The sequence below is a fragment of the Balaenoptera ricei genome, chromosome 9 (genome assembly GCF_028023285.1).
Source record: "Balaenoptera ricei isolate mBalRic1 chromosome 9, mBalRic1.hap2, whole genome shotgun sequence".
NCBI classification, from domain to species: Eukaryota; Metazoa; Chordata; class Mammalia; order Artiodactyla; family Balaenopteridae; genus Balaenoptera; species Balaenoptera ricei.
The window spans coordinates 34190527-34206638 of NC_082647.1; the positions used below are offsets into that span (position 1 = coordinate 34190527).

The 16112-nt window shown below is 37.5% G+C and overlaps 2 protein-coding genes across 6 annotated transcripts in view; one reads left to right on the forward strand and one right to left on the reverse strand.

The window, feature by feature from the left end:
• The window catches only part of TFEC (transcription factor EC), a 650324-nt gene that overhangs the window by 361905 nt on the left and 272307 nt on the right, over positions 1-16112 (forward strand). The window contains exon 1 of one of the 4 annotated variants that reach the window (XM_059933559.1): positions 7860-7938. The exons of the other annotated variants lie outside the window; for them this stretch is intronic. The gene's annotated coding sequence lies outside the window, so the exon portion shown is untranslated. Of the gene's footprint in view, positions 1-7859; positions 7939-16112 lie in introns of those variants that run through there. 4 annotated transcript variants of the gene reach the window in all.
• The window catches only part of TES (testin LIM domain protein), a 45572-nt gene continuing 40927 nt past the window's right edge, over positions 11468-16112 (reverse strand). For both annotated transcript variants that reach the window (XM_059933554.1, XM_059933556.1), the window contains exon 7: positions 11468-12746. In XM_059933554.1, coding sequence (XP_059789537.1) covers positions 12558-12746 — 189 coding nt within the window. In that variant the 3' untranslated portion in view covers positions 11468-12557. The remainder of the gene's footprint in view (positions 12747-16112) is intronic.

Sequence of the window (16112 nt, forward strand, 5' to 3'; positions counted from 1 at the left end):
ATGTACAGCAAGAAACAGCATTGAAAATCAGCTATACCCTATTATAAAAATAAATTAAAAAAAAAAACACAGAGACAGTGACAGAGAGAGAAATTTTTTTTTTTTTTTTTTTTTTTATTTACAGCAGGTTCTTATTACTCCTCAATTGTTGAGGGCTTAACATGCTCATGCTAATTACTTGTTGGCATGTCTGCCTCTCTCCCCACATGGTGAGCTTCTTGAGCTTATGGGCTCCTTGTACACCTTGTAAACATCACAAAATTTGGTAAGCCCTGAGTGATTGATTGTTGAATAAATGAGTGAACACAGGCTTGATATTTTCTACATACTGATGAGACTGCTGACATCAGCCATATCCAGTGATTGTATTAGATGATTGATACTGAAGGAACTTCTGGATCAAGCCAAAATTATGAGTATCCAAAATAGATTACTTCTTATCATTATTCATTCCCCTTTTCTCACATCACTTACCTTTACTTGGAAATACATGTTACAAGGTATATGAGCAAAATAACTTGACTCATTTCTTTGAATATTAATCAAAGTAGCAGGTATCAGACTTATTTCCATTTATAAGATTTGTGAATTAAGAGGTATAATCATTTTATTGCCTAGTAACCAGAGAAAACTTTGTGACATATGTGCATTTTACATTTCTGAAACATGATTTATTCTCTATAGTTTGGGAGAATATGTGAGTTTGATACATTTAGCTTTTAGGGCAAATTCTAAGCTTATAGCCACACATTTCCCAGTTTTTCTGTTCATTCAAAATGCCTTTACCAGTCTTTTTTTTTTCATTTAAGATATTTGCGTACTTAGTGCAATCTAAGAAGAAAATAAAAGATTTGGTTAGTACAGTGTATCTAGTTTCTTTGAAATGAAATTTAGAACTGGATAGCTAGTCACAATTCGTTTTGCCAGGTAAGTGCATGTTGCTGATAAGTAAACCCATTTTCTTTAACATAACGTAAACAGGTGATGACAGGTGGTGGGAAAGTGTTCTCACATCTATTCTGACTTTTATAAACACACCTATCTTGTAATATTCTTAGCCTTCGTCTTGCAGTTATAGATGTGATCCATCAGACTTTACATTTGTTCAATAGAATTGATGAAAACTGTTGTCTATGGCAACTGTGTATTCTCAACCACACGCCTTTCCACTTCAGCCCACCAAAGGATGTAATAAAAGTATATTAACTGAACAGGAAACTTGGGTCGCCTAAAAGGGTCGAGAAATGGACTCCTTCCTAATCAGAGACCTCAGAGCCTGAAAGTGCGCAACTTAGTTCCTGTCCCTTTGGAGACAATGTTAATGGGAATGAACTTTTCCACAGCAGTAGAGACACAGTGTTTTTTCCACATCGCACTCCAATTTTTTGAGAATGTGCTTGAAGTCAGATGTTGAACTAAACTCTAGATTTCTGTCTTCTATTTCAAATACATTCCACACAGATTATGGCACAAGTGAGGGGTATACCACTCAGCCTCCCCACGCACTATGATTCATAAGGAAACCCCTTTTACCGGCTGCCAACAAATCAAGAGCTTGGGAGAGCAGGGTTTGAGAGCGGGCGGATTCAGAGTGAGCTTGGGCTGGGCAGGAACACAGTGTGCATTCCAAGTTGGCAAAAGTGTGCAGTTTACAATTACAAGGCAAGGAGGAGCTGCTGATTTTGAAGAACAGTCAAAGAGGCTAATAAATACTTAGTAAATGAAGCCAAAAATTGAACAGTTCTCTCTGTTTCTCTCTCTTTCTCCCTCTCTCTCTCTCATTTCTCCAATATGTTTTCAAAACTGAGACATTAACTGTAAAATTTCCAAAGTCCCTTATTCATTGTTAATGGGCAAACCACTGTGTTATACTTAGTAATCTCCGCAGCTACACACTGATCCATCCTTAAAATTACAGCTAAACTTACAATGCTGAGCTATGTGGTGGTTTGAATCGGCATTACCATACAAGGCAGCTTTGAATTCCTCATGGTAATCTTTTGTTACTCTTTTAAAGTTTCCCTAGCAGTGCCAAACGTCTTGAACTTTGTGGAATGAATATAAACTTTATAAACATAAACCTTTGATTCCACTTTGAAATCTGTTAAATAATGCCAAAATTATATTAACAATGTACATTTCAAAATCAAAGGCCTAGATTACTTTGTTTACTTTAACCTTAGAAAACATTTGTTGTTATCTTTGGACGACTGATAATTGGGCATCGCAACAGCTGCTTTCAGGAAGAAGATTATACAACCCAGAAGCGATGCTTGGGCTGCAAAGCTGGCCTGTGTTTCTGGGTTGTTTGCAAATGTCTCAGATATTTAGAAAGTTGTCCCTTTAAAATCCCCAAAACATTGGTTAGAAACAGTTCATAATGTAAGTATGTTTCCCTTGGCACCTCAGCAGGGCAGTTCTTGTTTTCTGCTCAAAATATGAGGGATTTGGTTGAGAAACAGAAAGGGTTTTGTCTTTAGCAGGCTGACATGGGGCTGCTGCTGGCTGCATGGCCCAGAATCAATGTGATGTGGAGCGACTCCTTAAGGAGAGAACACCTTTCTTTAAAGGATGGGCTAATAAAGCTTTTGGAAGATGCAGAGGTGCATGGGAGAAATTCCTGTACAAGGGCAAACAAGCCAAAGAAAACTATTTTTATGTGGTCCTGACATAGTTTATATGAAAGGGAAGAGACATGTACTCACTATGGCAGTATGGTGAGGTAAGAATTCAAACTTTGGGGCCAGATTGCCAGAGTTCGAATTTCAGTTCTTCCCCTTCCTAACTCTGTGACTTGTGCCAAATTACATAATTCCACTGTCCTCAGTTTCCTTATCTGTCAAATGATATAGTAAAAAATACCTACCTGAAAGGTTTGTTGTAAGGATTGAGTGTATATGTATAAAACACTTAGAACAGTGACTAGCTTTGCTGTTCAAAAGAATGTTAAGGCAATTTTAAAAAGGAGAAAGTGACTACAAATGAAATTTGTTAAAAAAAGTTCCAGCCCAAATTTGCTCTCATTTAATAATGCTTGCCCCAACACACACAAGTAAGAAATGTCATTTTAAAGCTTTAAACTCTTCCTTTGGTAAAATCCTTATTAAGTACTCTGAATAAGGCTCTGTGATTATCCCGCAATGAGTTTTTTGCTGGAGATAAGTAATGGAAATTCCTATGTTCATTTTATAAGTGAAGAAGCAAGAATTATTCTCAGTCTTCGATGGGAATACTGAACTCTCCCTCTGGGATAAAACACTTTATGTCAGCAGCTTCGCCTGTAGTGCTTGCTCTGCTTTATGCTGCCATCAGTAGGAATGGGCAGAGAAGAATCCTTAACAAATATTAAATGGTGATGATGAGGATTTCACAATAATTCCCTACAGTTACTTCAAAGATTTTGCAAAACTGCAAAGGGTATTTCCTGATATTGGAAAATGCTGGGTGCAGTGCCATTTGGTGGAAAATAGAGTGAGGCATGGAAAATCGATCCAGAATGAAAGTCTTGTACGTTGCTATGGTCCTATGTTGTCCTCTAGCTTCTCTTCCTGCACCTCCCCCTGCTCCATTTCAAGTCTATTAGCAGAACTTCGTTTGAAAAAAAAGAGAAAATGTGTGTGGAAATAAAATAATGTATGTGTGCCTTTGTTAAGCAGGACTGTCAAAATTCACATACTCCCTTACATATGCTTCAATACTTTGACGGTATTATATAAACTGCAATTAAAGGAAAGTAAATGCATCTTAAATTTGAGAAAGAAATTATAAGAAATCGAGTAAATCACTGATTGTGAGATAGTATTAATCGTTGATAAACTGTAAGTTTTGACAAACTCCTGAGCTAATTTCCAGATTTTATCTCTAGTCTTCTGTCTATCACAATGGATTGCTAGTTTGTTTAAGCATCTGTCTCCTTTATGCGATTGTGGACTTCTTGAGGGCAAGGCCTATATTGTACCTAGTTTTATACCTACAGTACTTGGGAACTTGTGGGTTATTAATAAATTCCCCCTCAGTCTTCCCTAAATAAGTGACTTTTATTTCATAGGATTTGGAGAATAAACAAGGCCCTGTATTCTGTATTCTAAGTTCTTTCCCTGAATCTTCAGCAGCATTGAAGGTGTTTCTCACCTTGGCAACTGGAGTGCTGAGGATTCCATTTGTCCAGTAGGAATCAAGAACTGAAGACTCCTCATATGAATATAGGCCTTCCACTTGCTCCAGGACCATGATCCTAACCCATGGAATGTACTGTCTTGAAATACTGCTCATCAGGTTTTCTGAATCTAGATTATTATAAATGTTTCTGATGTTTATAAACTCTATAGATGGAGTTTATGGATTTACATTTATTGACTGTACATCTGCAGAAATCCTTAAGCAAAGGGAGAGGAAAGGTAGATAAAAGGATGAAAGTTAATATCCCAAGTAATGCATTTATATAAGTAACATTTTGTAGTATCTGGAGCAAATTTACATGTTTTGTAAGAATGCTCCTTTATGTATAATATTATGTATTATGTATAATAATGCAGAAAGGAGAATTCTTGCAAAACATGTATATAATAATTCTGTTCAATAGGTGTTACAGATATCATGGCTGCATAGCAAATTACCCTCTAATTTTGTGACATCAAACAACCATTCATTATGCTCATGGGTTCTATGGGTTTTATGGTTCCAGAATTTGGTCAGGACACATGGGTTTAGCTTTTCTCTGCTGATGTCAGGGTTTCAGCTGGAAGACTCAAGCTGGGGACTGGAATTATTTGAAGAATCATTCACTCATGTTTCTGGTAGTTGATGTTGGCATTGGGCTGGGAGCCTTAGTTCCTCTCCACATGGGCCTCTCCACATGGACTGAGTGGGCTCTTTTTGGTTTCCTCACACTATGGTGACTAGGCACAACCCTTGAGACAGAGAGCCTGGAGAGGTCATATCATTTGTTATGACCTAGCCTAGGAAGGCATGATTGCCACATTTTATTCATCCAGGTAGTCACAAGGTCCTGCTCAGGTTCAAGGGGAGGGAAGATAGACTCCAGATGGTGAGTGGCAAGGTTCTGGAAGAGCATATGGGACCAGAATTATTACCACAGCTATTTTTCAAAATGCAGTCTGCCACATAGGGATGATATTCTCATTTTATAGAGGAGAAACTGAGACAAAGTTTAAGTGGCTGTTCAGAACTTGCAATGCCTATTGTGGAAGTACCAAAACTGTCAGTATAATTTTTACTTTTTCAAGAGAAAATATACTAAACTTGTCATAATTTTACCCTGGAAAAAAGAGTAACATGGAAATCATTTCAAAAGTATCTTTGACATATAGTCACGTTTCATAAGGAAACTCGGGCTCCTTTTTGAAAGTTAATATGAGATGCTAATGTAACTTTTATCCATTGACTTCTTTATCTACATCTGCAGCCACAGGTTTTTCTTGAGCATCAGATTTCAGGTTCTAAACTGTACCCTTCCACCTGCCTCAAGTTCAACATGTTCCAAAGCTAGCCCATCATTTTTCTCTCAACCTAGCTCCTCCATAAGTGGATTTCCCATCTCTGTGGTTGTTACTATCATCCTTCTAATTGGCAGGGCTGGGGCTTCGGAGTTGTCCTTGACTCCTCCCTGTCCTTCTATCCCACTGTGATAGACTCTGTTTTTGCAGTGTTTCTTCTATTTATCCATCCACTCACCTAAGAAAACAGTGAAAATAACTTCTGCTATCAGAGAAGACATTTCAATATCACAGTCACTCTGGGATCATTTCCATTGTCTTCTCTCGGGGACAGGTCTTCATTATTATATTTTATTTTTAAAGATTTAATTTTATTTATTTTTGGCTGTGTTGCGTCTTCGTTGCTGCGCGCGGGCTTTCTCTAGTTGCGGTGAGCGGGGGCTACTCTTCGTTGCAGTACACGGGCTTCTCATTGCGGTGGCTTCTCTTGTGGAGCATAGGCTCTAGGCACACGGGCTTCAGTAGTTGTGGCACACGGGCTCAGTAGTTGTGGTGTGCAGGCTCTAGAGCATAGGCTCAGTTGTTGTGGCTCATGGGCTTAGTTGCTCTGTGGCATGTGGGATCTTCCCAGACCAGGGCATGAACCCGTGTCCCCTGCATTGGCAGGCGGATTCTTAACCACTGCGCCACCAGGGAAGTCCCCTTCATTACTTTAATTTCTGTTTACTTATCTGTCTCTTCCATGAGACTATGGAGAATTGAGAGCAGAAGTCTTGCCTTGTTCACCCCCAGTTCCCCAGCATCCCAATATAACACATGACCTAGTCAAGGAATGTTTGTAGAATGAGTAAAAAGTCTGCTTTATTTATCTGTATTAGTTAGGAAAGGTTAACGCCTATGACAAATAAACCTAATCTCAGTGGCTTAAAACAGTAAAAGCTTGTTTCTTGCTCACATATGTTCCAGTGTGCATGTCCAAGGGCCTTCTTTATTTCTTGGCTCCACCATCTTCTAGGGGATCTTGAGTTTTAATGGCCAAGCCTAGAAGGGGACTACTACATTACTTTTGTTCATGTTCTATTGGACAAAACTCAATCACAACTCAATCCATGTTCTATTGGACAAAACTGCATACTGAAGTTTGTGAGCCACTGAGTTAGAATGAGGGTGAGAGGGTGAGACTATCAACAGGAGGGCTTGAAAGGAACTTACAATATCCCTGATGAGAAACAATGAGGTTATCCACTAAAGTGTTGGTTATGGTCTTGGAGAGGCAGGCACAGACAGACTGAAATGTGTTTCAGATGGCCAGATAAGTCAGCATGGTAGGGGCTCCAAGGAACAAGTTGTAGGTTGAGAGAGAGAGAGAAATCAAGAGAGTGCGAGGGAGCTTGACAGGGGAAGTAACAATGTCCTGCAGCTTGAAAATGGATTGGGTAGAGTGAGCTGGTGGGTGGAGCAAGACAAGCAAAATCTAGTAATGTCACCCCAAGGACTTCACAGTGTCTCTTCCTCTGACTCCATGTCATCTCTCGCCACGTAAGTGGCATCCTGCCTAAGAAAGATGCCCCCAAATGATGCCCCTGGCTCATCTCACAGGCCAACAGAAACCCCAAGCATCAGAACTAAACAACTGCCTGGGCATCCCATACCTTCCAGCTAAAGACTCTGAACTCTAAACCATCATTCACCTTAGTAGTTTTTGTCATTCACCTACTCAACGGCCATTTCTTCTTTTCCTCTATCAGAACATTAATTTTCTTTTGGGTGGCCATATGCCCAGCTCTCAGGGTATGAATTATGATCGGATAACTCAACCATAGCTACTATTTTTCTTTTCCTCAGATGGGGATAAGCATGTGAACTAGTTTTAGCCAATGAAATGGAAAAGTTAGGTAGGTCTGCTGGGGCCTCCTGGGAAAGATTTTTCTCCTTGTTAAGAAAGTAAAACCTTTTGCCCTCTCTCTGCTTTGTATCTTGGATGCTGTTATGTGAGGGAGTGGTGCTTGAATGAGAGGACAAACCTGAGAATGGAATGCAACACATAGAGGATAGCAGAGCATAGAGATTAAAAGAGCTTGTTCTGAGCCAAATTTGGGCTAGCCTATGTCTTGTCTTTAAGCTACTCTTAGCTGTGTTACTTACAACCAAAAGCATTCCTAATTACTTATCCTCCTCTAGCAAACTAACCTTGGTATGCCCCTCAGTCCTGTTTGCCCCAGGTATCTAGATTTTTTTTGGCCTCGTTTGGAAACCTGATATCCATTCTTCTTTGCCAATCCCCTAATTTGGCTCTATCCCTTCCTACACTCCCTAACTTTACCTCTATGCTCGCTGAAATTCAACTTCTGTGAACTGCAAACTCCCTTGTACTCTCAACAGCTTCATCTTGCTCCAACTGATTCCTGGTTTTCCGTCCAGACCTTTCAAGCAGAGGCCAGCTACTTTTTCTCCCATATGGACATTCCACAATGCCTGTGGGGTAGGTATCTATCTTCCTCGTTCTCCATTGTTATTTCCACTAATTCCTTTTTGTTTCCTCACACTCACAGCTCTTTGAAGTATATCTAGTACATGGCCACAGACTTTACCCTCCATTTCTACCCTTAGATGCCTTCTTCTATCAAATTCCAGGACACTCCTTCATGGGTTTTTTTGTTTTTTGTTTTTAAATGACTTTAGCCTCCGGCTCACTCTTCTCTCCACTGATTTCCCTGTTTTTATTCTTGGTGACTTCAATATATTCATAGATGTCCAACCCACACTTGGGCCTATTATCTCCTAGACTCCTCAAATCCAACAATCTTGTCCTCTGTCCTGCTCAGTGTAACTGTGAGGAGGAGAGGATCAGTGGGACTTAGCCAGAAGGTCTCTAGACTCCTAACCCAAGCCTTCCTTTGAACTATACCATGATGCCTTCACAGTTAGTCACTACTTATGGGGACAGAAACTTGAATGTCTCTGCATTCAGTAATGGCTGGCTCTAGTAAAGAAAGGTACCAGGGTATAGGTTGTTTTTGCTATTTGTCTGAGGGTCGAGATATCCTGGGGAGAAGTATCATTGAATAAAAATCAATAGCATCCTTCAAAAATGTCAGCATAAAATGCCATTCAAAACAATATAAAAGGTTAATGATACCTTGCTTTGAGGGTTTCAAAATACATTATCAGATTAAATAGAAGATACGATGACATGTTGTCCCCGTGAAGAGAAAAAATAATTAGCTAAAGCTATTTAAACATGTAGTAAATATATGAAAAAATCTATTACTCAAGCCAGAATGTGTTTCAGGTTGTTTGATCAAAACACACCCAGGTACCCCTTTCTTATATGTGACTATTCAGTACAGTCGTCATCAGAGTTTTCATTGAGCACTTAAATCGGGAGACGTCAGGGAGGGGCAGGGCATATCTAGTAAGAATTTGTGGTAAAGTGCTATTTTATGGAGACATTGATGGAGTCATAAGTTTTCCAAGGAATTAAGTGAATAGCCAGAAGACAAGTTCAGATATGCCAGGGCATCTTGGGACAGAGGCTTAATGCTGATTTTGGGCTGTGATGTCTCTTTGGTAACCATGGTGAAGCTGGATGAGCTTAAACACTGCATGTTGAAAATTCCTTAAGAATGAGTCAATAATGAATTTCTTGCCTTTGGTGAAACTGGGCTGAACTACTTCAAAGTCAGATTTGGAAATATGTGCTTGAAGACTTCAGAGTCACAGAAGTTTCAGATAGAATTCATTAAAGAAAAAACAACCCTCATTTCCAAAAAATTTAAAAAAATAAAAAAAGATATCATACCAAAAAGTATGATGACTACAATCTCTTGAGCAACTTGTATTTCTTAAAGGGATTGGATAACCAAATCCACTGATTTCTCAAAATTACAACTGTATTCAAAGTTTAAGAGCAAAATCCTTCTGCTTAGAGATGAATAGGCTATGTGCAGATTCTGTGAATGAGTTCATGATTAGTCATTCTAATATGTCTGATTCTTCCAATAAGGATGATAAATGTATTACTTCAATATACTCCAGCAACCGATGTGTCAAAATCTTCTTTTGAACTTCCTGGGTCTCAGGAAAGAAATATCTCCCTTCTCTTTCCTCATCCAACGTTGTTATTCTCAAGTACCCACTGCTGAACAGGGGAATAAGAGAATCAGAAGTCATCATTATACCTTTTAATATCCAAGATGGTGGCTTCTGCAGAAGGGAAAAAGGCATTTCTTTTCTTACTGTCTGTGGTGCCTTTATTGTGGTTCATATTCTGGTATTCTTTTCCTCCCTGTTTAGTCCTTTTCAGGGTAAGGGTCTCTCAACTGCTAACAAACATAGACATGTTAGTCAAATGCCTGCTATATTGAGTACAAAAAATGGATAAGCTATATATCTGAAAAATAGAACGTAAATGAGATTTGGATGATAGAAATTTCTATTTATTGACCCCATAGGAAATAAGTAGACCAAAAGTTTATTCTTCATTATCTATTTTTGAAGAAAAAAATGCACACATTCAGATAGAAATATTTATTACTTTCCTATCTTTTCCCCTTTGCAAAGGAAGGATTTAACTCTGGCGCCAGTACCAAGTAAGCCATTATTTAGAATTGAGGTCAATGCAGAATATAAAATGATGGTGGAAAGTGAGGGGGTGAGCATATCCTAAGGGCTAGAGGAAAAATAAAAATTATAGAATCTAGTAACCATCTTACACTCTTGTTAAGTGCTTATAGGACAAAGTATTTGAAAGACCTCTTTAAAAAAAAATAATCTGATTAACAATTAAAAATGGTGCACATTCTCTTGCATTACATTTCATTACAGTTCATTCTGTTGTATTACAAGGCCAAACTAAAACTTAGTCAGGGTAATGAGTCAAAACAAGTGGTTCTGTATTTCTCAGGCAAAGTAGTTTATTCTTCTAGGAAATGCCTAATATACATACAATCAGTGTCTCAGGTAGTAAGTGATGGATTTAGCCAAATTTCTTGAGCCTCTATATCTCCAAAACAGCCTGATTCAATCTCAGCCACCGGAGAGTGCAGGCTGCGCAGGCAGACCTGTGGAGTAGGCCTGTTAGCATGCAGAGAAATTTTTTCAATTTATTCCCACTTCGCCATGTTTGGGAAAATTAAGTTGTTCAACTTTGTGGAAAAGATGGAAATATATCTGTTGCCATTTGAGATAAAGGTAAAAGAGAGAAAGCATAAAGTGATATTTAAAGACAATGATGGATATCTGTGATATTAGCATTTAAAATTGTATGCAGGATTAGATTACTTCTTAGATAAGGTGGTGGGTTCAAGACACTTTTTTTCATGGCTGGGGAAGGCATAGTGCAGAGGGAATAAATGCAGATCTCTGTATGTTAGTGAGTGTGGGGTAGGGTCGGGTGGGGGAGTTGGCTATGGAATTTAGGAGAAGCACTATTTATTAGCCAAACAAACATGAGCTGAAAAAAATCAAAATCAAATTATTCTGGGTATGTGTCAGAGAAAAGTGCTACTCCTACTATGACAAATGCTTCAGACTAAGAAAAAAAGAAATTTCATGACCTGCTAATATTAGGAAGAATGAAGTTACAACTATTCCACATTTGCTTCCCTTTTCACAATAGGCTGCCATGAAAAAATTCTTAGAAAACCAAACAAACAGAGTTGCAATTTGAGTATAAGAGTAATACTTGTTAGACTTACCTCAAGAAAATATAGCTTTCTCAAACTTCAATTAAAATGACATTTCTTTTTTTTTTCTGAAAGAAAAAACTCCTGCATGACTTGAAAACCAACAATTTAAATGCTTTCATTTATTATAAAGTTTCATAAAATGTATCCCTTCACCATAATGAAAAGCCTAGTTTCTGTCCTGTTTTGTCAGAAGTAGCCTTTATGTGAGGGGTTATTTTTTTTATGCTTGGAAACACCGCCCCCTGCTGTAACAAATGCTTAATTGCAGAAGGATTTTTTTGCTCTGAAATGAAAAGGATACAAAGAATAAAAATACAAGTATTAAAGTGAAAGAGACTTTATTTTGAATAATAATATTCATTCCATTGATATTCACATATCATTCATTCCATTTAATTTTCATAGTGCATAGCTATGTATGGAAGTAGATAAGGAAGAATTAACATTAGAAATATCTAAGGATGGAAGTATAAAGGCAAAGAAGGCATTTGATATATACCCATGAAAAGGCATCATAGGACAGTATCCATTAGAAGAGAAAGAAAACCATGCAAAATGTCTATCCAAACCACAGCAGGCAAGTGCAAACAGTACAAGTTATAGTTTCTTGGATACAAAAAGTATGCATGTTCTTTGGATTGAAAGCATAATATAAATGAGTGGCTTGGCTTTTACGTCCAAGCCAAAAATCATCTATAGAATTAAAAAGTGTGGATGCCACATGTGACAATAAAATATTCAAGGCCACAGATGGAGGTCATCAGCTTACAAAGAGAATACAGAGAGGCAGAGCAAATAAAAAAAATAGAGATATGCGATAAAGCCACCTCTGCCTAAGTTAGGAAATAGCAAATGCATAGGCATTAAAATGATAACGGCTCTTCATACTATGCTGCATTTCTATTTTCTCTGTCAAAAGAATTCATTGTGTATCGCTACAAAATTCAGTGAATAAGATGAGGCAATAAACGTAGGACCTTGGCATTAGGGCAAGTTTAATTTCCTTTTCATTTTATACAAGAAGTGAAAAAGAATATAGAACATGAAATGCTCATCTTTCCATTCAAATACTAACTTTTAAATGTTTCATATATACTGTGTTTGGCACAAAGGGGGCAGGAATATGAAGAATGATTAAACCCAAGCTTCCAACTCAAAAGATTTTACATCTGGAAAGCCAAGAAAAGGTAAAACTCCTCTTTACCATTTTTAAAATCAAATGCTTAAAGCAGGTTTTAAAAATTGATATGAAAAATTTGATAAGGAAAAACATCAAAGAAAGATACTGAACAAAATCTCCTGGTTTCCTTTATAGTTTGTTTTTTTCCTTTTGTTTTTCCAAATTGCATTTTACAGTAGAAATGCAGAGCACTTTGGTTAGCTATGGCTCAATATTGCTTGTACTATCCTCTTAAGACATCATCTTCTTACACTCCACTGAACAGAAAACCATCCCTTCTACCGGCATGAACTTCTGCCCAATGAGACACTTGCTGCAGCAGGAGCACAGGAAGCACTCTGTGGACGCGTGCCAGCTGAAGTTGTTATAGGTCACCCGCTGCACTTCGGGATCAATGGCATTGTGGCATCCTTGACATACCTGTTAAGTCAATTATACAAAGAAGAGAATAAGATGAGAGATCTAACTGTGATGGTAACATTTTCACGTTAGAACAAACTCAGCGCATTGCTTCAGATGGCAGATTAAACTTAAGAATGACAACCTCAGAGATATACAACTGAGAATGACCTTCTTCTCGTTAACCTTCATAGCCAACAATTGTTAATGGGGGTCTATATGTGGAACACTGTGAGAAATAACAGGTGAAGTCCAAACAGGACTCAGTGCTTGCAAGATATCCCCATGGCAAAAAGTCTTGATGGCAAGTTCCAAAGCAGTGTGTTTGGTTCTAGTGTATTCTATTAGATTGTACATTAACAATTATTAAAAAAAAAAGTTTTATGATTTTTTCTATACTACCAAATGCTGACAAGGATGTGGAATGGTAAGAACTCTCATTCATTGCTGGTGGAAATGCAAAATGGTTCAGCTAATTTGGAAGACAGCTTGGCAGTTTCTTAAAATTAAACTTACTCTTATCATACAATCCAACAATCATGCTCCTTGGTGTTTACCCAAATGAGTTGAAAACTTATGTCCACATGAAAACCTGCACATGGATGCTTTATTTGTAATTGCCAAAACTTGGAAGATGTCCACCAGTGGGTAAATGGATAAATAAACTATGGTACATTCATACAATTCAGAGCTAAAAAGAAATGAACTGCCAAGCTATGGAGGAACCTTAAATGCACATTACTAAGTTAAAGAAGCCAATCTGGGAAGGCTACATACTGTATGATTCCAACTATATGACACTCTAGCAAAGGCAAAACTATGGAGAAAATAAAAAGATCAGTGGTTGCCAGGGGTAGGGAGTAGGGGGACAGGGAGGTAGGAGAGATGAACAGGCAGAGCACAGAGGGCTTATAGGCCAGTGAAAATATTCTGTATGATACTGCAACGATGGATATATGTCATTTGTCCATTCTATACATTTGTCCAAACCCATGGAATACACAACATCAACGGTGAACCCTAAGGTAAACTGTGGACTTTGGGTGATTATGATATGTCCATGTAGATTCACCCTTGTTAAAAAACGTACCACTCTGGTGAGTGACGTGGATAATGCTCAAGGTGACGCATGTGAGGGGAGTAGGGAGGATACGGGAAATCTCTGTATCTCCTTAACAATTTTGTTGTAAACCTAAAACTTCTCTAAAAAATAGGTTTTAAAAAAAAAGAGATTTTTCCTCACTCACTAAAGCTTTGAAGTGGTAATTTTACCAGTCTTACCTATGACACATGAGATTATTAACACTGCTAATTTCTAGACAGTAGTAAATGAAAATCATGTTCAAAGTAATTAAGGACTCAGTCAAAAAATACTGACAGTTTGAGAATAATTAGTTTGCACTATAAATATAACTTGTAGTTAACTGGCTTCTGTCATGTCATAATTTATGTATAATCTAATATCATGGAACATTAACACTTACATTCCATATACCATTCAGTGTACATGTATGTTATGTACAAATAAATATATGACATACACACATCTACACCCACAAACACACATAATTTTCTTCTTTAGCTGGACATGTATAGAAAGAAAATAAATGAATAACTGGCAATATTACAGCAGAAAACAAAACTACCCAGTTGAGAGCTCCAAAGCACTAGATAGTTCATATGCCTTCTTGTTTATATGTATTATAAATCAATGTGTCTAAAGTTTTTGTTTTAAATATTTTATAACAAAGGAGGAAACCAACAAGATTGTCCAGCATTACATCAAAGTGACTCATCTTCCACACCCTTCCTGGTCTCTTAATGTGATTGTCAGGAATTCCTGAGAGATGAGGGTGGGTGGGTTGAGGAAGGTCATTTAGCCTGAGCCTTCTTACTTGAAAAGACCTGAAAGTGTGGCTGCCACTCAGTGGGTGAACTGGCTTAGGGTATGAAGTGAGGCCTTGTTATAAATATGCACTTCAGACCTGCAATATACTTTCCATATTTTTTAGAACTACAAGCCTTCCTAATTACAGAGATTGTAGCTCCTTAATTCACAGGTTATGTCAACCCAATCTTCCCTGAGAAGCAAGGGAGATACTCTCTTTGCATGATCGATCCACTATTCCTGAATACAACAAAAATGAGTGTTTTGATTACAAACATACTCCTAATTTGTAGCTGCACCATGCAAGCAATTGCTTTTGTATATATTCATTTTTTATAGCTTTGTAATTCATTTAGAATGTTGCCCTTTGTTGTTTTCTATATTTCATATTAATTTTTCAATATTTTAAAACTTGTTTGTATACAATACACGCATTTCACACTCAATTTTTTATTCCCTTGATTTTAGACCATGATCTACCTTCTTTATCTCAGCCCTCTCATAATGTTTGTAGATCTTTTTATAATCTTTCAAAACTCACATTTTCATTTGCAATTTAAAAAAAAGTGATAACTACTGTTCAACTGCACATAAAATTAAGGAAATTGTTTTGGTAAAAAAAAATAATTAGCACACTGAATGGTATAGGAATTTAGGGTTTGTGGGCTTCATGAAATTTAGTTTTATTAATAATTTGATTGCCATTCATCCCAAAGTCTGACATGATCCCAGGTAAAAACTACCGATCCCTCGTTCTTCATAAATCTGAAAGCTGCCCAGGTCCCAACCAAAGGTCTGGAGACTCCAGGACCAGTCAGGGAGATGACGTACTTCACCACTTTCTGCTTGGCATTAGATTTTTCCTGGATTCTTAATTAAACCGCTAGTAATTCAATAAGTTCTTATTTCCTTCAGTCCCTCCTACTTTTTATTTGTATACACAATATAAAATTGATGACACTTGTTGTAATGTGCTCTCTAGCAGGAGGATCCTGTGAAATCTCAGAGATGTGAATTCTGGGGGTGGCCATTTGAGACTAGAATTCCAGAGACCATGCAGAGACAAACTAAGTGTATTTATCATTTTCCTCCTTCCAGGTTAATTTTTTCCTCAGAAAAGCCCTGTTTTGAATTGAGTTCTTGGCTTCAGGTCTAAAAATAATTTGTATTCTCACTCCTTTTTTTTTTTCTTTTTAAGATTAAAAGATCTAAGCAGATCAATGCCCTGAACTAGATAATCTTCAAATTTTTATATCATTTAGCATGTTGCATGGGTACCTCTCTTTGCTATCAGCTAAGGTTTATTCAGGTGATGGATAGATATGTTCATTTTAATATTAAGCAAATGGCAATAGTGTATCTTACTGAGAAAGTAAACCTTCTAAAAGAAATCATGCCATATTATAAAGCTAAATAATTTAGAGATTCTCTCATTCTCTTTTTAATCATATCTGCGGTTATTCCTCTCCAATGATTATTGCAATGCAATGGAGAGAAGC